This window comes from Nomascus leucogenys, chromosome 10, assembly GCF_006542625.1.
Source record: "Nomascus leucogenys isolate Asia chromosome 10, Asia_NLE_v1, whole genome shotgun sequence".
Taxonomy (NCBI): Eukaryota; Metazoa; Chordata; class Mammalia; order Primates; family Hylobatidae; genus Nomascus; species Nomascus leucogenys.
Genome location: NC_044390.1, coordinates 87,444,228 through 87,469,744, shown reverse-complemented (window position 1 = coordinate 87,469,744; position 25,517 = coordinate 87,444,228). Strand labels below are relative to the sequence as shown.

Below are 25,517 nucleotides of genomic sequence, written 5' to 3'. Positions count from 1 at the left end.
GCCTGTAATCCCAGCACTTTGGGAGGCCAAGGCAGGCAGATCACTTGAGGTCAGGAGTTTGAGACCAGCTTGGCCAATATGGTGAAACCTCATCTCTACCAAAACTATAAAAAATTAGCCAGGTGTGGTGGTACATGCCTGTAATCTCAGCTACTCGGGAGGCTGAGGCAGGAGAATCACTTGAATCCAGGAGGCAGAGGATGCAGTGAGCCAAGATCACACCACTGCACTCCAGCCTGGGCAACAGGGCGAGACTATCTCAAAAAGAAAGTTTTGGCCGGGTGTGGTAGCTCATGCCTGTAATGTCAGCACTTTGGGAGGCTGAGGCGGGTGGATGGCTTGAGCTCAGGACTTCGAGACCAGCCTGGGTGACAAAGTGAGACCCTGTCTCTACAAAAAATACAAACAATTAGTTGGGTATGGTGGTGCATGCCTGTAGTCCTAGCTACTTGGGAGGTAGAGGTGGGAGGATGGCTTGAACCTGGGAGGCAGAAGTTGCAGTGAGCTGAGGTCAGGCCATTGCACTTCAGCCTGGGTGACAGAGCCAGATCCTGTCTCAAAAAAAGAAAAAAAAAAATTAGTTTTAGTGCTCTCTTCAGCAGCACATATACTAAAATTGGAATGATACAGAGGTTAGCATGACCCCGTGCAAGGATGACACACAAATTCATGAAGCATTTCATATAAAGCTGAACAATTTTTTATTTTAAAAAATGAGTTTTAATTAAGAATATCCACACATTAAGTTACCTAGAACCTTCTATACTTTGTCAGTGCACGCTACTCTGTCGAATGGGAACTGGAATCTGTCATCTGAGAAGGCATTTACCTTTAGCAGCAAGATTCAAGTGGAAGTCCCTGTTCCAGGTTCTGGAATATCGGGCTGTGGTCAGCGTGGGTCTATCAAAGGCAGCAACTCTCCACAACGAGAATTCAGTTTCAGACACGCCAAGTCATCTGACCGTGTGGGCCCAATGTTCAGTATTGCAATCGGGAGCTTCTTCTCCCAGGCAGTGAGGATAAACCTGTAACCGGAGTATACCTGCACCGGGAAAAGACACACATAAGAATGTCTACGTTCTCTAGATCTAGAAAAAGTTAAACCAAACAGGGGGTCTCTCCAGGACTCCCAATCCCGCACAAGGGGAGGTTACCACTCTCGCAAAGTCAGATACCTGCAAGGATGATCCCACCACCAAGAGGGAGTCGGCTTCTTTTACACGCTTGTGCACAAAATCAACCTTGTCAGGGTTCACTGTGTCCCCGAAGAAAACGACATCTGGTTTCAGACGGCCTCCACACTGAACGCAGGTTGGGACCTGAAAGCTCCGGACTTGCTCCTCTGAGAGAAAGACGTCACCATCAGGAGCCAGGCCATGGGCCTCAGCACTCCAGGTGGGGTTCAGGACTCGGAAACGCTCTTGCAGCACCCCCCGGGGAGTCTGTTCCCCACAATCCAAGCACAGGACCCTGGAACCAAGGAAGACGCCGACTGAACAGTATGCCCTTGGGAGGCACAAAGCTGTCAGAGACGTTTCATCCCCAACCATTTTCAGCCCTTCCATCGCTGCTTTCTTTCCCTAACACACCATCCCCACCCCATTTTAGCCATACTTTCTATTTTGTTTTTTTTTGTTTTTGGAGACAGGGTCTGGCTGTTGCCCAGGCTGGAATGCAGTAGCACGATCTCAGCCCACTGCAGCCTCAACCTCCTGGGCTCAGGTTATCCTCCCACCTCAGCCTCCTGAGTAGCAGGGACTACACTACAAACATGCGCCACCTCGTCCAGCTAATGTTTGTAGTTTTGGTAGAGACGGTGTTTAACTGTGTTGCCCATGCTGGTCTCAAACTCCTGGCCTCAAGTGATCCTCCCTTCTTGGCCTCCCAAAGTGCTGGGATTACAGGTGTGAGCCACTGTGCCCAGCCCATCTATTTCCTTCCTATACACTCCTTGCTAACCTTCTGCTATAGGTCACTTTTATCCTTAACATGACTGCAAATGCCTTGCCTGCTGATTTCCTTAATGCCCAAACCTGTGTTTTTCCCTCTATCCTTTCCCTTGCTCATCTGCTGCATTTGCCACAGTCTATTACCATTCCCTCTAAAATGCTTCTCCTTCTTGGTTTCCAGGACACAGTGTCTCCTGGTTCCCTTCTCACCTCTCTTTTTTTTTTTTTTTTTTTTTTTGAGAGGGAGTTTCACTCTTATTGCCCAGGCTGGAGTGCAATGGCATGATCTTGGCTCACTGCAACCTCCGCCTCCTGGGCTCAAGCGATTCTCCTTCCTCAGCCTCTTGAGTAGCTGGGATTACAGGCAAGCGCTACCACACCCAACTAATTTTTTTTGTATTTTTAGTAGAGACGGTGTTTCTCCATGTTGGTAAGGCTGGTCTCAAACTCCCGACCTCAGGTGATCTGCCTGCCTCGGCCTCCCAAAGTGCTGGGATTATAGGTGTGAGCCACTGCACCCGGCTCCCCTTCTCACCTCTCTAATCACCAGAGCTTGAGCCAGTGAGGGAGAGCACTTTGTGTCTGTTTTTGTTTTTTTATTTTATTTTTTAGAGACGGAGTTTCGCTCTTGTTGCCCAGGCTGGAGTGCAATGGCGCGATCTTGGCTCAACGCAACCTCCATCTCCCAGGTTCAAGCAATTCTCCTGCCTCAGCCTCATGAGTAGCTGGGATTACAGGCATGCACCACCACGCCCGGCTAGTTTTGTATTTTTAGTAGACACGGGGTTTCTCCATGTTGAGGCTGGTCTCAAACTCCTGACCTCAGGTGATCTGCCCGGCTCGGCCTCCCGAAGTGCTGGGATTACAGGCATGAGCCACTGTGCCCAGCCTATTTTTTTTATTTTTTTAAGAGACAGGGTCTTGGCCAGGCGTGGTGGCTCTTACCTGGAGTGCAGTGGCATGATCATACCTCACTGCAGCCTCGAACTCCTAGGCTCAAGCAATCCTCCTGCCTTAGCCTTCCAAAGTGCTGGGACTACAGGTGTGAGCCACCACACCCAGCCTCATTTTTCTCCTTTTAGTTCTAGTCAGCCATCAGATTATTTTTATTTTCTTCTCTTAAAAGGCCCCCTGTGGCCAGGTATGTTGGCTCACACTTTAGAATCCCAGCGCTTTGGGAGAGTAAAGCGAGAAAATCGCTTGAGCCCAGGAGTTCCAGACCAGTCTGGGTAGACAGCAAGACCCTGTCTCTACAAAAAAAAAATTTTTTGCTTGTCTTTTTGCTTTTTTGAGACAGGGTCTTGCTCTGTCGCCCAGGCTGGAGTGCAATGGCGCGATCTCGGCTCACTGCAATCTCCGCCTCCTGGGCTTAAGCGATTCTCCTGCCTCAGCCTCCCGAGCAGCTGGGATTACAGGCGCCTGCCACCACGCCCAGCTAATTTGTGATCTGCCCACCTCGGCCTACCAAAGTGCCGAGACTACAGACGTGAGCCACCACGCCTGGCCAAAAAAAATTTTTTTAATTAGCTGGAGTTCTAATTACCCAGGAGTTCTAGGTTACAGGGAGTTATGATGGCACCATTGCACTCTAGCCTGGGTGTCAGAGCCAGACCCTGTCTAAAAAAGAAAAAAAGGCCAGGCCGGGCACGGTGGCTCACACCTGTAATCCCAGCAATTTGGGAGGCCAGGATGGGTGGATCACTTGAGGTCAGGAGTTTGAGACCCGCCTGGCCAACATGGTGAAACCCCGTCTCTACAAAAATACAAAAAAATTAGCCGGGTGTGGTGGCGCACACCTGTAATTCCAGCTACTCAGGAGGCTAAGACAGGAGAATTGCTTGAACCTAGGAGGTAGAGGTTACAGTGAGCTGAGATCATGCCATTGCACTCCAGCCTGGGTGACAGAGCAAGACTTCATCTCAAAAAATAAAAAAAAAAAAAAAAAAAAAAAAGCCGGGCGTAGTGGCTCATGCCTGTAATCCCAGCACTTTGGGAGGCCAAGGCAGGCAGATCACCTGAGGTCAGGAGTTTGAGACCAGCCTGGCCAACATGGTGAAACCCAGTCTCTACCAAAAATACAAAAATTAGCCGGGCGTGGTGGCAGGAGCCTATAATCCCAGCTACTCAGGAGGCTGAGGCAGGAGAATCAGTTGAACCCGGGAGGTGGAGGTTGCAGTGAGCCAGGATTGCACCACCGCTCTCCAGCCTGGGCGACAGAGTGAGACTCTGTCTCAAAAAAAAAAAGAAAAAAAGGCCCCTGTGAAATGTCAAGAAGTCCTGGATTGTTTTAAAATGCTTAAGAAGAGACAGAGAGAATGGATAAAGTAGACATGACAAAATCTTGATAAAACCTTGGAATCTGGGTGATGGTATATGAGAATTCATTATACTATTGTGTTTACTTTTGTGAATGTTTGAAATTTTCATTATTAAAAAAAACAGATTTTCATCACGAAGAAAATTTTGAGTTTTTTTTGAGACAGAGTTTCACTCTTGTCACCCAGGCTGGAGGGCAATGGCGCAGTCTTGGCTCACCGCAACCTCCACCTCCCAGGTTCAAGCGATTCTCCTGCCTCAGCCTCCCGAGTAGCTGGGATTACAGGCATGTGCCACTATGCCTGGCTAATTTTTTGTTGTTGTTGTACTTTTAGTAGAGACAGGGTTTCTCCACGTTGGTCAGTTTGGTCTTGACTCCTGACCTCGGGTTATCCGCCCGCTTCGGCATCCCAAAGTGCTGAGATGATAGGCATGAGCCACGATGCCTGGTGAAAAAAATTGTTTTAATGAATCCATAAGCATCATTAACTCAAATTCCCTGGATACCACCTTAGTCTAGGTCCTTCAGGCTGACCTCCCTGAGCTGCTCTTTTTATCCTGTCTAGCCTTCCTCAAATGCTATTTTTATCATGTTGCTTTCTTGCTCAGAAACCACTAATAAACCCCTTTGGTGTCTCACAACAGACCCAACTGCACTGCCTGATTTTCAAATGTAACCATGATTTGGGCCTAACTTTCCCAGACAATCTGGTTTCTGCAAGTCCCAGGTCCAAACCTCTACAGAGGCCAGGCCAGACTCCTCTGGGATCTACAACTTCCCTTCATTTGGAAAGCCCTGTTTCCCACTCTTGCCTAGACAAACCTGAGCCAGTCTCAAGACCCCTGTATCCATAAAAGCTTTCTTGGGGCAGGCACAGTGGCTCACGCCTGTAATCCCAGCGCTTCGGGAGGCCGAGGCGGGCGGATCATGAGGTCAGGAGTTCGAGACCAGCCTGGCCAACATGGTGAAACCCTACCTCTAGTAAAAATACAAAAAATTAGCTGAGAGTGGTGGCAGGGGCCTGTAATCCCAACTACTCGGGAGGCTGAGGCAGGAGAATCACTTGAACCTAGGAGGCAGAGGTTGCAGTGAGCTGAGACCGCACCATTGCACTCCAGCCTGGACAACAAGAGCAAGACTCTGTTTCAAAAAAAAAAAAAAAAAAGCTTGGGCCAGGCGTGGTGGCTCACACCTGTAATCCCAACACTTTGGACGACTGAGGCAGGAGGAGGGCTTGAGCTCAGGAGTTTGAGACCAGACTAGGCAACACAGCAAGATCCTGTCTCTATTTTTAAAAAGTTTTGTTTTTTTTTTTAAAAAAAAAAAAGCTTTCTCAACCGATTATTCCAATCTTTACTAAATGTTTATTTGAACATGCACAGCATATAAATCAAGAACCACACAATTTAACAATCATGCGTTGTCATTTATCGTTAATTATGTGTTTTTCTTTGTTTGCTTGTTTGTTTTTTGAGGAGGAGTTTTGTTCTTGTTGCCCAGGCTGGAGTGCAATGGTGCAATTTCGGCTCATTACAACCTCTGCCTCCCGGGTTCAAACGATTCTCCTGTCTCAGCCTCCTGAGTAGCTGGGATTATAGGCATGCACCACCATGCCTGGCTAATTTTGTATTTTTAGTAGAGACAGGGTTTCACCGTGTTGGTCAGGCTGGTCTTAAAGTCCTGACCTCAGGTGATCTACCCACCTCAGCCTCCCAAAGTGCTGTGATTACAGGCATAAGCCACCGTGCCCGGCCAATTATGTTATTTTTGTGTCTCCCCAAATATTACAAAGTTCTTGCATATAAAGTGGGCCATGTTTTATACTTTGGTTTTTGTTTGTTTGTTTGAGACAATCTCCCTCTGTCGCCCAGGCTGGAGTGCAATGGCACGATCTTGGCTCACTGCAACCTCTGCCACCCATGTTCATGCAATGCTCCTGCCTCAGCCTCCCAAGTAGCTGGGACTACAGGCGCCCGTCACCACGCCCGGCCAATCTTTTATTTTTAGTAGAGACTGGGTTTCGACATATTGGCCAGTCTGGTCTCAAACGCCTGAGCTCAAGTGATCCGCCCCCCTCAGCCTCTCAAAATGCTGGGATTACAGGTGTGAGCCACTGCACCCAGCCTATACTTTGGTTTTGAACAGTAAGAAGCACAGTAGTTAGTGTTATAGTGTACTACATAGTGTAATGTATGTACCCCGTACATTCTAGGCACCCAGTAAATATTTCACCATTGGCAGACTGATTTCAGCCCTCAGAGGAGCCTCTCTAGGGCTTAAAGAAATGTCTCCAGCCGGGCGCGGTGGCTCACGCTTGTAATCCCAGCACTTTGGGAGGCCGAGGCGGGCGTATCGTGAGGTCAGGAGATTGAGACCACGGTGAAACCCCATCTCTATTAAAAATACAAAAAAAAAAAAATTAGCCGGGCGTGGTGGCAGGCACCTGTAGTCCCAGCTATTCGGAAAGGCTGAGGTAGGAGAATGGCATGAACCCGGGAGGCGGAGCTTGCAGTGAGCCGAGATTGCGCCACTGCACTCCAGCCTGGGTGACACAGCGAGACTCCGTCTCAAAAAAAAAAAAAAAAAAAAAAAAGAAGTCTCCAATGAGCTACAATTATTGCTAGACCCATAAGCATGATACCCTCCCATGTATTTGTTCCCTCATTATTGATTGAGCTCTGACTATTGCTCGGCTACATTATGTTCTATGTATCTAGGCATCCTAGGCACTGGAAACCCAGCAGTTTATAGCACAGGCTATTGGTGTTCAGCTCATATTTTCCTCAGAACATGCTAAAGGCCACGTTCGAATAGTTTCCTTTCGGCCGGGCGCCGTGGCTCATGCCTGTAATCCCAGCACTTTGGGAGGCCGAGGCGGGCGGATCACGAGGTCAGGAGATTGAGACCATCCTGGCTAACACAGTGAAACCCCGTCTCTACTAAAAATACAAAAAGTTAGCGGGGCGAGGTGGCAGGCGCCTGTAGTCCCAGCTACAAGGGAGGCTGAGGCAGGAGAATGGCGTTAACCCCGGGGGGCGGAGCCTGCAGTGAGCCGAGATCTCGCCACTGCACTCCAGCCTGGGTGAAAGAGCGAGACTCCATCTCAAAAAAAAAAAAAAAAAAAAAAAAAAAAGAATAGTTTCCTTTCTTTTTGTTTTTTTATTGAGATAGAGTCTTACTCTGTTGTCCAGGCTGGAGTGCAGTGGCACAGTCTTGGCTCACTGCAACCTCTGCCTCCCAGGTTCAGGCGATTCTCGTGCCTCAGCCTCCCAAATAGCTGAGACTACAGGCGTGCGCCACTACGCCCAGGTAATTTTTTGTATTTTTAGTAGAGATGGGGTTTCACCATGTGGGCCAGGATGGTCTCGAACTCCTGACCTCAAGTGATCTGCTTGCCTCTGCCTCCCAAAGTGCTGGGATTACAGGCATGAGCCACCACACCCGTCCGTTTCCTTTCTCTGTTTTTTTGTCTTTGATGGAGTTTTGCTCTTGTTGCCCAGGCTGCAGGCTGGAGTGCAATGGCACAATCTCGGCTCACCGCAACCTCCATCTCTTGGGTTCAAGCTATTCTCCTGTCTCAGCCTCCTGAGTAGCTGGGATTACAAGCATGCACCACCACGCCCGGCTAATTTTGTATTTTTAGTAGAGACGGGGTTTCTCCATGTTGGTCAGGTGGTCTCGAACTCCTGACCTCAGGTGATCTGCCCAACTCAGCCTCCCAAAGTGCTGGGATTACAGGTGCGAGCCACCACACCCGGCCAATTTCCTTTCTTAAAAAATTTTTTTGTAGAGACGGAGTCTGGCTGTGTTACCCAGGCTGGTCTTGATCTCCTGGCCTCAAGCAATCCTCCTGCCGTGGCCTCCTGAATTGCTGGGATGACAGATATGAACCACAGCACCCTGGTGCACACAATTTTCTTACAAGCAGTTTCCTGTGTCTCTCTTGCCTCGGATGTTCTCTGCCCATGGAAGCCTCCTTGGGAGGAGCAGAGTCAAAATGTTAGGGAATTAATTCCCCTAGAGTGATCCTGGACCCATGAGGGATGAAAGATGGTGAATAAATACCCTAGCTTCAAGGCCAAGCACAGTGGCTCACACTTGTCATCCCAGCACTTTGAGATGCCAAGGCAGGAGGATCACATGAGCCCAGGAGTTCGAGACCAGCCTGGGCAACATAGTAAGACTTCGTCTCTACAAAAAATAAAAATTAAATTAAAAATTAGCTGGGCATGGTGGCGTTTGCCTGTAGTCCCAGCTACTTAGGAGGCTGGGGTGAAAGGATCACTTGAGCTCGAGATTGAGGCTGTAGTGAGCTATAATCACACCACTGCATCCCAGTCTGTGTGACAGAGTGAGAGCCTGTCATACACACACACACACACACACACACACACACACGTGTACGCACAAACACAAAAGAAAATAAAAGAAAAAAGAAAAAAATCACCCTAGTTTGCTCAACTTTCTTTTTTTTTTTTTTTTTTTTTGAGACGGAGTTTTGCTTTGTCGCCCAGGCTAGGGTGTGGTGGCATGATCTCAGCTCATGGTCTCAGCTCACTGCAACCTCCATCTCCCAGGTTCAAGCGATTCTCCTGCCTCAGCCTCCTGAGTAGCTGGAATTACAGGTGTGTGCCACCACGTCCAACAAATTTTTGTATTTTTAGTAGAGACGGGGTTTCGCCATGTTGACCAGATTGGTCTTGAACTCCTGACCTCAGGTAATCTGACTGCCTCAGCCTCCCAAAGTGCTGGGATTACAGGCGTGAGCCACCACATCCGGCCTCAACTTTCTTTAAAAAAAAAAAAAAGATATATATATACACACACACATATATATACACACACACACACACACATATATATACATATATATATATATATAATTTACTTTATATAGAAACAGAGTCTCACTGTGTTGGCCAGGTTTGTCCTGAACTGTTGGCCTCAAGCAATCTTCCTGCCTCAGCCTTCCAAAGTGCTAGGATTACAGGCATGAGCCATTGTGCACTGTCCTCAACTTTTTTTTTTCTTTTTTTTTGAGATGGAGTCATGCTCTGTTGCCCAGGCTGGAGTACAGTGGTGCAGTCTCGGCTCACTGCAGCAACCTCTGCCTCCCAAGAAATTTTCCTGCCTCAGCCTCCGAAGTAGCTGGGATTACAGGCATGTGCCACCACGACTGGCTAATTTTTGTATTTGTAGTAGAAATAGGGTTTCACGATGTTGGCCAGGCTGGTCTCAAACTCCTGAACTCACGTGATCTGCCTGCCTCGGCCTCACAAAGTGCTGGGATTACAGGCGTGAGCCACCGCACCTGGCCCCAGTCCTCAAGTTTCATTGAGACAATCCTCAGGCATGTCCTAGACAGTTGGAGGGCCCCTCACAGGACTGAACCCCAGTGCCTAAAGCAGTAACCCACTCATTAACACACCCTTTCTTGGCTTTCCTCTCTTTCCTGTTTTACATCCTCGCTCCGACAATGAATTTACTGGAATCAACTGCAAAATAAACAACTTGCTCTGAAATCCTTTTCTCAAAGTCTAAGACTGCGGTGATCAAGATAGCCAAGGTCCCTACTCTCCCAAAACAACACATGGGTTTGCGTTCAAACCGTGTACACCTCCTGCACCTGTGCATGCATCCGTGGAGCTCTGTCAGGCGCCGACTCCCGGCCTTGGTGTGCAAGGCGTCCACATTTTGGGTCACCAACCAGTACAGCTTTCCGAGTTTCTCCCAAGTGCTCAAAGCCCAGTGTGCAGGGTTAGGCTGGTGGGAGGAGAATTGAGGCCAGCCTACGAAGTTTCTCGCCCAGTACCGCTGGCGGATTGGGGCACTCCGGACAAAATCGCCATGCTGGATGGGCCTGCGGTCAGTGCGGGCATAAAGCCCCACTTTTTCTGACCTGTAGTCTGGTATCCCCGACTCGGTGGAGATTCCTGCCCCAGTCATCACAAGGAGTCTCTTGGAAAGGGTGATGAAGCGCTGTAACTCTTTGACCTTCTCAGGGTCCAAAGGAGGACTTGCTGGCACAAATAACTCAATGGAGGCTTTGGAGCACGGCTGGCTGGGGTTTGCGATCCAACGGCCTTTTGCTGATCTGAAAGTCAACCCAAAGCTCATCTTCATTCTAGAGAAAAAGAAACCTCATGTGAGAAACTGGGGTGTTTTTTTTCCTTTTTTTTTTTTTGTTTTGTTTTGTTTTTTGAGACAGAGTCTCCCTCTGTTTCCCAGGCTAGAGTACCATGGCGCAATCTCAGCTCACTGCAACCTCCGCCTCCTGGGTTCAAGCGATTCTCCTGCCTCAGCCTCCCAAATAGCAGGATTACAGTAGTGCGCCACCACACCCATCTAATTTTTTTGTATTTTAGTAGAGACGGAGTTTCACCATGTTGACCAGGCTGGTCTCAAACTCCTGACCTCAGGTGATCTGCCTGCCTCGGCCTCCCAAAGTGCTGGGATTACAGAGCCACCACACCCGGCCCCATTCATTCTTTTTTGAGGCAGCATCTCACTCTGTCACCCAGGCTGGAGTGCAGTGGCATGATCTTGGCTCACTGTAACCTCGGCCTCCCGGGTTCAAGTTATTCTCCTGCCTCAGCCTCCAGAATAGCTGGGAATACAGGTGAGTGCCACCGTGTCCGGCTAATTATTGTATTTTTAGTAGAGACGGGGTTTCACCATGTTGGCCAGGCTGGTCTCGAACTCCTGAGCTCTAGTGATCTGCCCACCTCAGCCTCCCAACGTGCTGGGATTACAGGTGTGAGCCTCCGAGTCTGGCCCTAATAAGTCAGGTTTTGTTTGATTTTGTTCATGTAATTAAGCACACACATGCATTCCTTTTATTTTTTCATTTCCCCCTTATTTTAGTTTACCCTCCTCTGCAAGCTCTGCTACTTGGACACATCAAAGAGACAAGACCCCTGCCCGTCAGCTTTTCTAGCTGTAACAATAGAGGGCCGGGTGCGGTGGCTCACGTCTGAAATCCCAGCACTTTGGGAGGCCGAGGCAGGCAGATCACTTGAGATCAGAAGTTCGAGACATGCCTGGCCAACATGGTGAAACCCCGTCTCTACTAAAAATACAAAAAAAATTAGCCGGGCGTGGTAGCACGTGCCCGTAATCCCAGCTACTGGGGAGGCTGAGGCAGGAGAATTGCTTGAACCCGGGAGGCGGAGGTTACAGTGAGCCGAGATCGCGCCATTGCACTCCAGCCTGGGCGAAGAAGCAAGACTCCATCTCAAAAAAATAAAAAATTTTGACATATTATTTGATATAATGCATAAATCCTCTAGTGACATGCACCCCGTTTGTAAACATTATTTTATGTTTGGCTTTCCACATCTGAGATCAGGACCCCGCTTTCTCCTTGACATTCCACAGCAACACGTGAACAGCTGAACAAACACACAGTCCGGTTTCCCGAGACCAAAGGGTCAGGGAAACCCCCGCTGAAAACGTGCATCAGTGGAACAACTGTTCTCTTCCAGGTCCCACCAAGGGCAAAGAGGAGAAATAGAATCCCTCACAAGAAATCCACAACTTCTAGAAACCCGCAGCACACACAGAACACACTTACTTCTCACAGCTCTACGGACACTTCACACCCCACAGTGAGACCGTCTGATTACATTTGCATCTTGGGACATGTAGTCCAGAAAGCGTAAATGATGTGAGAAAAACTACAAGTCCCACAATCCTCCGCGTCTCGCAATTGACGGCCCCAGATCATCCAGGAACGCCCCCTGTCGGCTCTTTCTGATCAGAGGTCCTCTGTTAATATAAAAGCTTTTAATCATGGATTTTTTGTTTGTTTTCAATTTGTGTGGGCACTTAGTAGGTATATATATTTATGGTGTACATAAGATTTTTTTTTCTTTTTTTTTTTTGAGACGGAGTTTTTTTTTGTTTGTTTGAAGAAACTCCAGGCTGGAGCTCAGTGGCACCATCTCGGCTCACTGCAACCTCCCCCTCTCAGGTTCAACCGATTCTCCTGCCTCAGCCTCCCGAGTAGCTGGGATTATTTTTGTATTTTTAGTAGAGACAGGGGTTTCGCCATGTTGGCCAGGCTCGTCTTGAACTCCTAACCTCAGGTGATTCGCATGCCTTGACCTCCCAAAGTGCTGGGATTATAGGCGTGAGCCACCGCGCCTGGCCATCTTTTCTCTTGTTTTTTGCCTTTTTTCTTTTCTCTGTGCCTATCTATGCTTTACCCACATGAGATGTTTTGATACAAACGTGCAATGTGAAATGAGCACGTCATTAATCATGGATCTAGATTTGACTTTTTTTTAAGTTTTTGTATTTTTAGTAGAGACAGTGTTTCACCATGTTGGCCAGGCTGGTCTCGAACTCCTGAGCTCAAGTGATCCAGGCTGGTCTGGAACTCCCGACCTCAGGTGATCCGCCAGCCTCGGCCCCCCAAAGTGCTGGGATTACAGGCCTGAGCCACTGTTCCCGGCCTAGATTTGACTCATTCTAAACATCAGAGTTTGTGATCCTTTTCATTCACAGCGACAGTATCAAGTTATTTGCTATTGGTAAAATACCTTGAACTTGTGAAGAAATGTGTTTATACATATCTGAAAAAGTGATAGTTTTTTGTTGTTGTTGTTGTTTGTTTTTGAGATAGAGTCTCGGTCTGTTGCCCAGGCTGGAGTGCAATGGTGCCATCTCGGCTCACTGCAACCTCTGCCTCCCGGGTTCAAGCGATTCTCCTGCCTCAGCCTCCTGAGTAGCAGGGATTACAGGCGCCTGCCACTATGCCCGGCTAATTTTTTTATTTTTAGTAGAGACAAGGTTTCACCATGTTAGCCAGGATGGTCTCGATCTCCTGACCTCGTGATCTGCCCACCCTAGCCTCCCAAAGTGCTGGGATTACAGGTGTAAGCCACCGCGCCCAGCCAAAAGTGATGTTTTTACAGTTAATATGAAGCCAAATATATTATACATGGACTAATGTACTTAACCTGCTTGGCTTCTCCAATTTTATTTATCATCTTGTTTTTTTTATTAAGTTAATCAACAGAATGCCTGTGTCTCACTCCCAGTGATTCTGATCTACACATTTCCTAATTGTTCCTAATGTGTAGACAACCAGAACTGCTGCTCTACAGCATCACCTAAATCAATAAATTTGTAAGTGTCTTTGGACATAAAGGTGGGCAGCTAGCAGGGACCTTGAAGACCACCTAAGGACTCCCTTCCCCCCGTTTAAGATGAAATGGGCTGAGTGCAGTGGTTCCCACCTGTAATACCAACACTTTGGGAGGCCAAGGCAGGAGGATCACTTGAGCCCAAAAGTTCAAGACCAGCTTGGGCAACGTAGTGAGACCCAATCACTACAAAAAATAAATAAAATTTGCCAGGTGTGGTGGTGTGTGCCTCTAGTCCCAGCTGCTCAGGAGGTTCAGATGGGAGGATCACTTTGAGCTCAGGAGATTGAGGCTGCAGTGAGCCATAATTGTGCCACTGCACTTCAGCCTGGGTGACAAAGTGAGATCCCATCTCTTTAAAAAATAATAATAATAAATAAAGATGAACTGAAGTGCAGAGAAGTAATATGGAAGCTTGAGAAAGAGTTTTTAGGTTTTTGGTTCTATCATTGTATCTTTGGAGGTAATATTGGTAAAATGACCATTTAGTAGTTTGCTCATTTCTGGTTTTTTTTGTTTTTGTTTTTGTTTTTTTGAGACAGGGTCTCGTTCTGTCACCCAGGCTGGAGTGCAGTTGTGACATCACAGCTCACTGCAGTTTCTACTTCCCAGGCCCAAGGGGTCCTCCAACCTCATCCTCTAGAGTAGCTGAGATCACAGGCCTCCACCACCACGCCCAGCTAAATTTTGTTATTTTTTATTTTTGTTGAGACACGATCTCACTGTTGCTCAGGCTGGTCTCAAACTCCTGAACTCAAGGAAAGCTCTTGCCTTGGCCTCCCAAAGTGCTGGGATTACAGGTGTGAGCCACCATGCCGGGCCTGCTTATTTCGACTTGCTAGCATCGTTTCATGAAGCCCCTGGCTCTGTGACAACATGCAGCTCTCCAGAAAGATGCTTTTAAGACAAAACAGAATAGAGCACACAGCCCTCCATGTCTCTTCCAAGTCACTATATTCATTAAAAGATAAATGACTCCAGTCCTTGCCATTTCCTGCACAAGATAATGTCTGATGGGGTTAGTGATGATACCTCTGTAATCCATAACCAGATATACTCTTGCACCCAAACTTTGATATGATTGTGCTTTAATGTAACTTTCAAGCAAGTTTAATGTGATTTCGCAGGCACCGAACACTCACCACTCGTATATGAGTAGGCTGAAATTCTGTGTTGGACCAGTCTGATGGAACTGCTCCCACGCTATAGCCCTCGGTCTATAATCCTCAGTAAGACTTGTAAGTAAAACTAACTTTAATTAATTAATTAATTAATTAATTAATTTTGAGAGAGTCTGGCTCTGTTGCCCAGGCTGGAGTGCAGTGGCACAGTCTTCGCTCACTGAAGCCTCTGCCTTCCTGGCTGAAGTGATCTTCCGCCTCGGCCTCCGGAGTAGCTGGGATTACAGGCGCCCGCCCCTGCGCCTGGCTAATTTTTGTATTTTTAGTAGAGATGGGGTTTCGTCATGTTGGCCAGGCTGGTTTTGAACTCCTGACCTCAGGTGACCCACCTGCCTTAGTCTCCTAAAGTGCTAGGATTACAGGAGTGAGCCACTGCACCCCGCCACTTTTATTAGTAGTAGTAGTAGTAGTAGTAGTATTTATTTATTTATGTATTTTTGAGGCAGAGTGTCGCTCTGTCGCCCAGGCTGGAGTGCAGTGGCGCGATCTCCGCTCACTGCAAGCTCTGCCTCCCGGATTCACGCCATCCTCCTGCCTCAGCCTCCCGACTACAGGCGTCCGCCATCACGCCTGGCTAATTTTTTGTATTTTTTTAGTAGAGACAGGGATTCACTGTGTTAGCCAGGATGGTCTCTATCTCCTGCCCTCGTGATCCGCCCGCCTCAGCCTCCCAAAGTGCTGGGATTACAGGCGTGAGCCACTGCGCCCCCGCCACTTTAGTTACTTAGAAGCTTATGTTTTTATTTTGGGGACATGGTCTCACTCTTTCACCCAGGCGGGAGTGCAGTGGCACCATCACTGCTCACTACAGCCTCAACCTCTTGGACTCAAACCATCCTCCCACCTCAGCCTCCTGAGTAGCTGGGACTACAGGTTGGGCACCACGCCCAGCTAATTTTTGTATTTTTTTGTAGAGACGGGGTTTTACCACGTTGCCCAGGCTGGTCTCGAACTCCTGGGCTCTAGGCTTTCCAAAGTGTTGTGATTATGGGCGTGAGCTACTGCGCCTGGCTGATTCTTTTTTCTTTAGTGGACAGGGAGTAGTAGCTCCAGCAACAGCGAAAGTCAGTAGCTGTAGGATCTACTAGGCGGGGAAGCTCATATGACAGCCCCCCTCCTTTTTTTTTTTTTTTTTTTTTTTTTTTTTGAGATGGAGTTTCACTTCTGTTGCCCAGGCTGGAGTGCAATGGCGGCATCTTGGCTCACTGCAACCTCTGCTTCCCGGGTTCAAGCGATTCTCCTGCCTCAGCCTCCCCAGTAGCTGGGATTTACAGGTGTGAGCCACCGCGCCCGGCCACCCCCTTTTTTTTTTCAAGGCTGCAGTGAGCCATGATCCTCTGACTGCACTCCAGCCACTGACAGCCCTTTCTGCATTAGTTAACCTGACCACATCTGCTGAAAGAAAGAACCAGAAGCTAGACTGAAATTTTCGTTGTCAAAAAAATTATAATCCCCCCCAAAATTTAAAAATTATAATCCAGCACATTTTCTGCACACATTTTCTGGGTATTTGATCATAACTTTAAAACATGTGAAAACAGTGACATTCTCCTTCCCCACCCACCAATTTTACTATGAAAAAGTTCAAACCTAGGTTATTTTTTCAGTTCTCCAAGTGGAATGATCATCACTAATAGAGATTGGTTGAGAATTCTATTGTGCTTCTAGGCCCCCAAAAATCTCATGCTCTGAGGAAAAGTTAGCTGAGTTTTCAATTTTTCTCATAGTGCTGGAAAATCATCCCTGGAAGGTGAAGTTATCCAAGTCTTTTTTGTTTTGTTTTGTTTTTTTCTTTCTTTTTTTTTTTAATTTTTGTATTTTTTTTGTTTCTATTTCTTTTTTTTTTTTTTGTCATCCAAGTCAGCTGGTGAAACACACAATTTCACTTGATAGCTACTGAGAGAGTGTAATGGGCCACCCATTCTAGAATTCTCAAGGGCTAGGAAGGTCCTTTGATACCCTCATGGCATTAGGATTAGGGCTTTAGTCTTTTTCTTGCTCTCTTTTTTTTTTTTTTTTTTTTTTTTTATTACAGGCGTGAACCACCACGCCCAGCCTCATTATTTATTTATTTTATTTTATTTATGTATTTATGTATTTATTTATTTTGAGATGGAGTCTCGCTCTGTCACCCAGGCTGGAGTGCAGTGGCGCAATCTAGGCTCACTGCAACCTCTGCCTCCCGGGTTCAAGCAATTATCCTATGTCAGCCTCCTGAGTAGCTGGGATTATAGGCGCCCGCCACCATGCCCAGCTAATTTTTGTATTTTTAGTAGAGACGAGGTTTCACCGTCTTGGCCAGGCTGGTCCTGAACTCCTGACCTTGTGATTCACCCGCCTCGGCCTCCCAAAGTGCTGGGATTACAGGAGTGAGCCACCGTGCCTGGCCTAGTGTTTTTCTCACAACTCCACCCCACCCAGAATTAATGACTAAATCCTTGACTGGATGATCAAAGTAAAATAATCTAAATTCACCACATTGCTAGTCTTTTCTTTTTTTTCTACTGATTTTCCCTACCCTAGCTGGTGTAGGGAAAATCAGTATCCAGTGACTTAAATAAGTCGTCGGCTGCAGTGGCTCACGCCTGTAATCCCACCCCTTGGGGAGGCCGAGGCGGGCGGATCACTTGAGCCCAGGAGTTGGAGACCAGCATGGGCAACATGGTGAAACGCTGTATCTACAAAAAATACAGAAAAATTAGCTGGGCATGGTCGTATGTGCCTGTAGTCCCAGCTACCCGGGAGGCTGAGGTGGAAGATCGCTTGAGCCCAGGAGATTTAGGCTGCAGTGAGCCGCGACTCTAACTGTGCTCTAACGTAAGCGACTGAGAACGTCTCAAAAAAAAAAATAAGAAAAGAAAAAAAAACAAGACAGAAATAATCACACAACACATCAGCATCAAACAGGCCTTTTAAAATGCCATTTTTGACCATCCTGGCTAACACGGTGAAACCCCGTCTGTATTAAAAATAGAAAAAATTAGCCGGCCGTGGTGGCGGGCGCCTGTAGTCCCAGCTACTCCGGAAGCTGAGGCAGGAGAATGGCGTGAACCCGGGAGGCGGAGCTTGCAGTGAGCCGAGATCGCACCACTGCACTCCAGCCCGGCGACAGAGCGAGACTCTGTCTCAAAAAAAAAAAAAAAAAATCTCATTTTTGTATACGGATGATGAGTACATGAATGTTCACTGAGGAATTCTTTGAACTTTTCGTGTTTACAATTTTTTATAATAAAGTGTTGGGGGAAATGTTGCTTTCTTTCTTTCTTTTTTTTTTTTTTTGAGACGGAGTCTCGCTCTGTCGCCCAGGCTGGAGTGCAGTGACGCAATCTCGGCTCACTGCAAGCTCCGCCTCCCGGGTTCACGCCATTCTCCTGCCTCAGCCTCTCCGAGTAGCTGGGACTACAGGCGCCCGCCACCATGCCCGGCTAATTTTTTGTATTTTTAGAAGGGACGGGGTTTCACCGTGGTCTCGATCTCCTGACCTCGTGATCCGCCCACCTCGGCCTCCCTAAGTGCTGGGATTACAAGCGTGAGCCACCGCGCCCGGACTTTTTTTTTTTTTTTTTTTTTTTTTTGAGACGGAGTCTCGCTCTGTCACCCAGGCTGGATTACAGTGGCATGATCTCAGCTCGCTGCAACCTCTACCTCCCAGGTTCAAGCGATCCTCCTGCCTCAGCCTCCCTAGTAGCTGGGATTACAGGCAAGCACCACCATACCCGGTTAATTTTTGTATTTTGTGTTTTTGTAATTTTGCATTTTTGTATTTTGTATTTACAGTGGGGGAATGTCACCATGTTGCCAGGCTGGTCTTGAACTCCTGACCTCAGGTGATCCACCCGCCTTGGCCTCCCAAAGTGTTGGGATTACAGGCTCGAGCCACCACACCGAGACCAGATGTAGGTTTCTAACAGCTTTCTACATCCTGAAGGAAAACAGGCAGTGAGAGTGAAAGTTGCTCCAAATTTTAGATACTGTGAACATTTCTGTGGAAATAAATCCTTATTATTTCAGCCTCTTTTTGAATTAAGGTGTCCAAAGAAAACCCTTTTGAATTAACATATGATCCAGCAATTTTACTTCTAGGTATGTACACCAAAGAATAAAAAACAGGGGCCGGGCGCGGTGGGCTCACATCTGTAATCCCAGCACTTTGGGAGGCCGAGGCAGGCAGATCACTTGAGGTCAGGAGTTCAAGACCAGTCTGACCAACATGGAGAAACCCCGTCTCTACTAAAAAAAAAAAAAAAAAATTATATATATATATATATAAAATTAGCCGGGCATGGTGGCGCATACCTGTAATCTCAGCTACTTGGGAGGCTGAAGCAGGAGAATCACTTGAACCCAGGAGACAGAGGTTGCAGTGAGCCGAGATCGTGCCATTGCAGTCCAGACTGGGCAACAAGAGCGAAACTCAGTCTCAAAAAAAAGGAAAATAGGAACTTAAGCTGATATTTGCACACCAATAGCAGCATTATTCCCATAGACAAAAGGTGGAAACCAGCAATGTCCATCTAAAAATAAATGGATAGGCTGGGTGCGGTGGCTCAGCACTTTGGGGGGCTGAGGCATGCGGGTCACTTGAGGTCAGGAGCTTGAGACCAGCCTGGCCAACGTGGTGAAACCCTGTCTCTACTAAAAATACAAAAATTAGCCAGGATTGGTGGCACGCACCTGTAATCCCAGTTACTTGGGAGGCTGAGACAGAAGAATTGCTTGAACCTGGGAGGCGGAGGTTGCATGAGCCAAGATTGAGCCACTGCACTCCAGCTTGGGCAACAGAGCGAGACTCTCTCTCAAAAAAAAAAAAAAGGATAAGCAGTTGGCCTGGGCAGCAGCTCAGGCCTATAGTCCTAGCACTTTGGGAGGCCAAGATGGGAGGATCACTTGAGCCCAGGAGTTTGAGACCAGCCTGGGCAACATGGTGAGATCCTGTCTGTACGAAAAATACAAAAATTATCCAGCTAAAGTGGGAGGAGGATCACTTGAGGCCTGGAAGCAGAGGTTGAAGTGAGCTGAGATCACGCCACTGCATTCCAGCCTGGGCGACAGAGCCAAAAGCTGTCTCAAAAAAGAATGAATGAGACCAGGCGCGGTGGCTCATGGCTGTAATCCCAGTACTTTGGGAAACCGAGGCGGGTGGATCACCTGAGGTCAGGAGTTCAAGACCAGCCTGACCAACATGGTGAAACCCTATCTCTACTAAAAATGATCCCAGCTCCTTGGAAGGCTGAGGCAGGAGAATCCCTTGAACCCGGGAGGCGGAGGTTGATCTCACCATTGCACTCTAGCCTGGGCAACAAAAGCAAAACTTTGTCTCAAAAAAAAACGAGAATAAATGGGCTGGGTGAGGTGGCTCACACCTGTAATTCCAGCACTTTGGGAGGCCGAGGTGGGCAGATCACGTGAGGTCAGGAGTTTGAGACCAGCCTGGCCAACATGGTGAAATCCTGTCTCTACTAAAAATACAAAGAGTGGTGGCATGCATCTGTAATCCCAGCTACTTGGGAGGCTGAGGCAGGAGAATCGCTTGAATCTGGGAGGCAGAGGTTGCAATGAGCCGAGATCATGCCACTGCACTCCAGCCTGGGCAACAAGAGCAAAAACTCCATCTCAAAAAAAAAAAAAAAAAAAGGATAAACAACATCTCATACAATGAAATATTATTCAGCCATAAAAATTAATGATTTCCTGATACATACTACAACATGGATGAACCTTAAAAACATTATTCTGAATGAAATAAGACTCACCCCAAAGGGCAAATATTGTATGATTCCATTTATATATATAAAGTACTCACAAAGTCATAGAGATAGAAAGTAGAAAAGAGGTTGCCACGGGCTGGAGGAGAAGGGAACAGGGAGTAAGGGTTTAATGGGTACAGAGTCTCAGTTTCCACTCTTGGGCATGAAAGATAAAGTTCTGGAGGTAAGTAGTGATGATGGTTGCACAACAATGTGAACATTTTCTATGCCAGTGAATGTATACTTAAGGTTAAAATGGTAAATTTTATGTAAACTTTGGCACAATTAAAAAAAGTCTGAAAAAGAAAAAAGACAAAACAATAATCGTCTTTGGAGAAGTCAGTTACACTGAATCTGGAGCCAAGTGAACAGAACCCTGATTTAGATCTCTTTTCTCTCAAAAGCCCCTTGCAGTCTCTGAATTAAGTCTATTAGCATGTTCCTCCCATAATGCTTTGCTTCATATCAACAAAAACCTAGCTAAGTAAATCAGCAACAATATGCAGAAACCACCTACGTGGCTCAGAAACATCTTTCTATGATTGTATAATTTTCAAGCAAGCAATAAGTGAAGATTTTTCCATAGTCCCTAAACTCACCTTTGCGTAATAGGAAGCTGGCTTATTGGGAGTGATGAGCAGGGGGCGTAACTTGTTAGCTTTGCGCAGTGGCAGTATCGTAGCCAATGAGGTTTATCCGAGGCGCGATTATTGCTAATTGAAAACTTTTCCCAATACCCCGCCGTGACGACTTGCAATATAGTCGGCACTGGCAATTTTTGACAGTCTCTACGGAGACTGAATTTTTTTTGGTATTGAAAAACAGACTTGGTATTATTTCGTGAAATGCAATTTTTTTTATTTTTAAGTACTTGCTAGTTATGTACTCCAACTGGGGGAAGTAGCTACCCGTGGACTCCGTATAGCAAGTACAGTTGTCACTTCTCGCTTTGCGTTTTTGGAAAAACCAGTTGCTGTTTACGTGATCTCTACTTTTAAGGTAAGTTCAGGATAGTACTGAAGTTTTTTGCGAGTTGGGTTGGTGTGTTTTTCTTTCTGTGGCACTGTTTTGTTTTTCAGGCGAGGTGTCACTGTCGCGATCTTGGCTCGCTCTGCCGACCGGGTTCAAGCGATTCTCGTGCCTCAGCCTCCCGACTAGCTGGGTATTACGGGTGCCTGCCCACCGCACCCCAATTGTTTTTTTCGTTTTTAGGAGAGATTCTGTTTACACCATCTTGGCCAGGCTGGTCTTGAACTCCTGACCTCGTGATCCACCCGCCTCGGCCTCCTAGAGTGCTGGGATTACAGGCGTGAGCCACCGCGCCCAGCCGTGTTCTCCATTCAGATTTTGTCACAGTGACGTCTTAAAATTATTCCCAACTTCCCCCCCCCCGTTTCCGCACCCTTGAGCACAGCTAGTCGTTCCCCCGCCCTCCAGGCTCACTTTCCCACTGCTCACTCTCCTCGCGCAAAATTCGAGTCTCAACCGAGTCATCTCTGTGATGTCACGTTGATTTGCATAAGATTCCCCAGCGTCCCAAGCGAATGTTATTATCGTTTCCAAAATCTGAATGTTTGACACGAGATGTTCCAACAACAAGAAATCTCCCATGCAGATGGACCTTAAATACAGCTGGTGGAGTAGGAACACGTCATATACACGGACACACAGGCAGGCACTCACCCTCAATGTGATGGGAGTCATCATCCGTGGGGGAGTGGGGCGGGAACCATAGTCTTTCAGCTTTGCGCAGTGGCAGTATCGTAGCCAATGAGGTTTATCCGAGGCGCGATTATTGCTAATTGAAAACTTTTCCCAATACCCCGCCATGACGACTTGAAATATAGTCGGCATTGGCAATTTTTGACAGTCTCTACGGAGACTGAATAATTTGTAGTCTTAAAAAAAGTTTTTGAATAAACGTATGTGATGGTGCTTCGTGCTTTTTATGTTTTGTAAGCTGGTGGTGTTTTTTTCTTTTTTTTCTGGGAGTAGTTTTTTATTGAATGTCCGGGGTTTTATGTGGATACTGTAGCGGGGGTTGTTTTCCAAGATGTATGATACGTTTATGTTGGGAATTGGGTTCTCGGACAGTTGTTAATCTTCTTTATCTAAATGCAGTTAGCGAGTGAGCTACTCCACTTCCTTTGTCACTGAAAGTCACAGACTTAAAGGGTAGGGGAACTCTAACACATCCAAGGTCTTCCTTTTTTTTTTTTTTTTTTTTTGAGACGGAGTTTTCCCTGTTACCGAGGCTGGAGTGCAGTGGCGCGATCTCGCCTCGCTGCAACCTCCACATTCTGGGTTCAAGCGATTCTCTGTCTCAGCCTCCGGAGTAGCTGGGATTATGGGAGCCTAACACCACGCCCGGCTCTTTTTTGTATTTTTAGTAGAGACGGGGTTTCGCCTTCTTGGCCAGGCTGGTCTCAAACTCCTGACCTCAGGTGATCCGCCCGCCTCGGCCTCCCAAAGTGCTGGGATTACAGGTGTGAACCACCGCGCCCGGCCCAAAGTCTTCCTTTTAAAGCGACCAAGAGGGAAAAACGCACAGAAGACTCGCTCAGGTCCTACTGTGGAGTCCTCGGCAGAGCTGGGGCTGATCAGGTTCTCTTGCCCCTAGTGTGGTATTTGTTCCCACTACACCAGCCTCTTCCAGTCTTATCTTTTTACGAAGACCTGGGCTGTCCATGGACAGAGGTCCTCAGGAGTCACAACCCTGGGCATGGCGGATCCAACTAGACCTGCTTAGGACACCGCCCATAAAACACTCCTCCAGCCTGTAGCAAAAAGAGGTGGCAAAAAGGGTGGCAACAATACCTACAAGGTCAAAGGCGGTGCTGGGAAAAACAGCTCCGGTGGCAAATTAAACTCAGTCTCCTGTGAGGAGCGCCTCTGCCCGGCCGCCCCGTCTGGGAAGTGAGGAGCGCCTCTGCCCAGCTGCCCCGTCTGGGAAGTGAGGAGCGCCTCTGCCCGGCCGCCCCGTCTGGGAAGTGAGGAGCGCCTCCGCCCGGCCGCCACTCCGTCTGGGAAGTGAGGAGCGCCTCCGCCCGGCCGCCCCGTCTGGGAAGTGAGGAGCGCCTCTGCCCGGCCGCCCCGTCTGGGAAGTGAGGAGCGCCTCCGCCCGGCCGCCACTCCGTCTGGGAAGTGAGGAGCGCCTCCGCCCGGCCGCCCGTCTGGGAAGTGAGGAGCGCCTCTGCCTGGCCGCTGTGCAACCTTCCAAGTGCGAAGTGACAGCCTTCATTGTAGAATGAATGAAGACACTGGCACTGATTATATAACACCTTGGCAGCTATCTCAAGTCGTTGATGGTGGAGGTATTGGAATTATAGAAGAAAGCAAACACACAAATTTGACTAAAGGCGATTTTATGACTTCTTTCTATTGGCCCTGGCAAACCAAAGTTATTCTGGATGGAAATAGCCTTGAAAAGGTGATGTATATATGAACGTATCTGATTTTTTTCCCCCATATAATTCTTACTTTGTGTATTTGATATTCAGTTGTGTTTGTAATCATGGAAAAATAAAAGCATATAAAAAACAACAAAAAAACTCAGTCCCCAGTTCAAGGACCTCACAGTCTGGAGACATGGAGGCGAAGGTAGCAGTGAGCTGAAATTGCACCACTGCACTCCAGCCTGGGTGATAGTGAGGCTCTGTCTCAAAAAAAAAAAAAAAAGAAAGAAAGAAGAAGCCTGGCGTGGTGGCCCATGCCTGTCATCCCAGCACTTTGGGAGGCCAGGGTGGGCGGATGGTGAAACCCCATCTCTACTAAAAATACAAAAAAAAATTAGCCGGCCATGGTGGTGGGCGCCTGTAATCCCAGCTACTCGGGAGGCTGAGGCAGGAGAGTCGCTTGAACCCGAGAGGCGGAGATTGCAGTGAGCCAAGACCGCACCATTGCCCTCCAGCCTGGGCGACAGAGTGAAATTCCGTCTCAACAACAACAACAACAAGAAGTTATCCAAAACTTAGAAATAACGTGAAAAGAATAGTGCATGTCCTTTCAAAATCAAACTACAACAATTTCGTAAATTTTGGTGTGCATAAAAATAACCTTGAGAATTTGTTAAGGCACAGGTCGAATTCCCATTCCTAGAGATTCCAATTCAGGAGGTCTGGGATAGAGACTAAGATTCTGCATTTCTAAAAGTTCGCAGGTGCTGGTCCAGGGTCCACAGCTTGAACAGCAGGGGAAGAAATGTAGCATTGTATAATTAGCATCATCACACTCTAGAGGAAAACTCGACTTACTGTTTACTACAGATTTTTTATCAGAGGTGGGTTCTTGGCCAGGCATGGTGGCTCACGCCTGTAATCCCAGCACTTTGGGAGGCCAAGGCAGGAGGCTCTCTTGAGCCCAAGAGTTCAAGACCAGCTTGGACAACATCGTGAGACCCTTGTCTCTACCAAAAAATATGAGAATATTTTTGTTGGTGTTCTTTTTGTTTTTGTTTTTTGGAGAGAGCAGGGTCTCACTCTGTCACCCCAGCTGGAGTGCAGTCATGCAATATCAGCTCACTGCAATCTCCACTTCCCAGGCTCAAGTGATCCTCTCACCTCAGCCTCCTGAGTAGATGGAACTACAGGCACGTGCCACCACACTCGGCTAATTTTATTTTATTTTTTATAGAGGCGGAGGTTTTGCATATTGCTCAAGCTAGTCTCAAACTCCTGGGCTCAAGCCACCCACCTGCCTTGGCCTCCCAACGTGCTGAGATTACAGGCATGAGCCATCGTGCCTGGAAAATTTTAAAAATTAGCCAGGCGAGCCGGGCGCGGTGGCTCACGCTTGTAATCCCAGCACTTTGGGAGGCCGAGGCGGGCGGATCACGAGGTCAGGAGATCGAGACCACGGTGAAACCCCGTCTCTTCTAAAAATACAAAAAATTGGCCGGGCGTGGTGGCGGGCGCCTGTAGTCCCAGCTACTCGGAGAGGCTGAGGCAGGAGAATGGCGTGAACCCGGGAGGCGGAGCTTGCGTGAGCCAAGATTACGCCACTGCACTCCAGCCTGGGCGACAGAGCGAGACTCCGTCTCAAAAAATATATAAAAAAAAACAAATAAATAAAAATAAAAATTAGCCAGGCGTGCTAGTGTTTGCCTGTAATCCTAGCTACTCAGGAGGCTGAGGCAGGAGGGTTGCTTGAGCCTAGGAGGTCGAGGCTGCAGTGAA

At 47.6% G+C, this 25,517-nt stretch overlaps 1 protein-coding gene and 3 non-coding genes across 4 annotated transcripts; 3 read left to right on the top strand and 1 right to left on the bottom strand.

Moving 5' to 3' along the window:
• The first annotated feature begins 586 nt into the window (after nt 1-586).
• On the top strand, nt 587-689 carry LOC115837102. Its single transcript, XR_004032141.1, has one exon. It is a non-coding gene; the product is annotated as a U6 spliceosomal RNA (small nuclear RNA).
• A 19-nt stretch (nt 690-708) lies between these two features.
• SIRT4 (sirtuin 4) lies at nt 709-11,897 on the bottom strand. The gene is made up of 4 exons (XM_003280291.3): nt 11,840-11,897; nt 9,893-10,390; nt 1,176-1,470; nt 709-1,042 (listed from the first exon to the last, which is right to left on the bottom strand). Exons 2-4 carry the CDS (start codon nt 10,387-10,389, stop codon nt 890-892), a joined length of 945 nt encoding a protein of 314 aa, XP_003280339.2. The 5' UTR covers nt 10,390; nt 11,840-11,897; the 3' UTR covers nt 709-889.
• A 9,102-nt stretch (nt 11,898-20,999) lies between these two features.
• LOC115837186 lies at nt 21,000-21,140 on the top strand. Its single transcript, XR_004032203.1, has one exon. It is a non-coding gene; the product is annotated as a U4 spliceosomal RNA (small nuclear RNA).
• A 944-nt stretch (nt 21,141-22,084) lies between these two features.
• LOC115837185 lies at nt 22,085-22,225 on the top strand. Its single transcript, XR_004032202.1, has one exon. It is a non-coding gene; the product is annotated as a U4 spliceosomal RNA (small nuclear RNA).
• Nucleotides 22,226-25,517: the final 3,292 nt, after the last annotated feature.

What these genes read in the sequence shown, in the direction of transcription:
- SIRT4 (XM_003280291.3), bottom strand. Translation starts at nt 10,389, where the DNA reads ATGAAGATGAGCTTTGGGTTGACTTTCAGATCAGCAAAAGGCCGTTGG. An exon ending in CTCCACGGATGCATGCACAG is followed by an intron (nt 1,471 to 9,892) that starts GTGCAGGAGGTG and finishes CCTTGGTTCCAG; the next exon opens with GGTCCTGTGCTTGGATTGTG. An exon ending in TGGTGGGATCATCCTTGCAG is followed by an intron (nt 1,043 to 1,175) that starts GTATCTGACTTT and finishes TTCCCGGTGCAG; the next exon opens with GTATACTCCGGTTACAGGTT.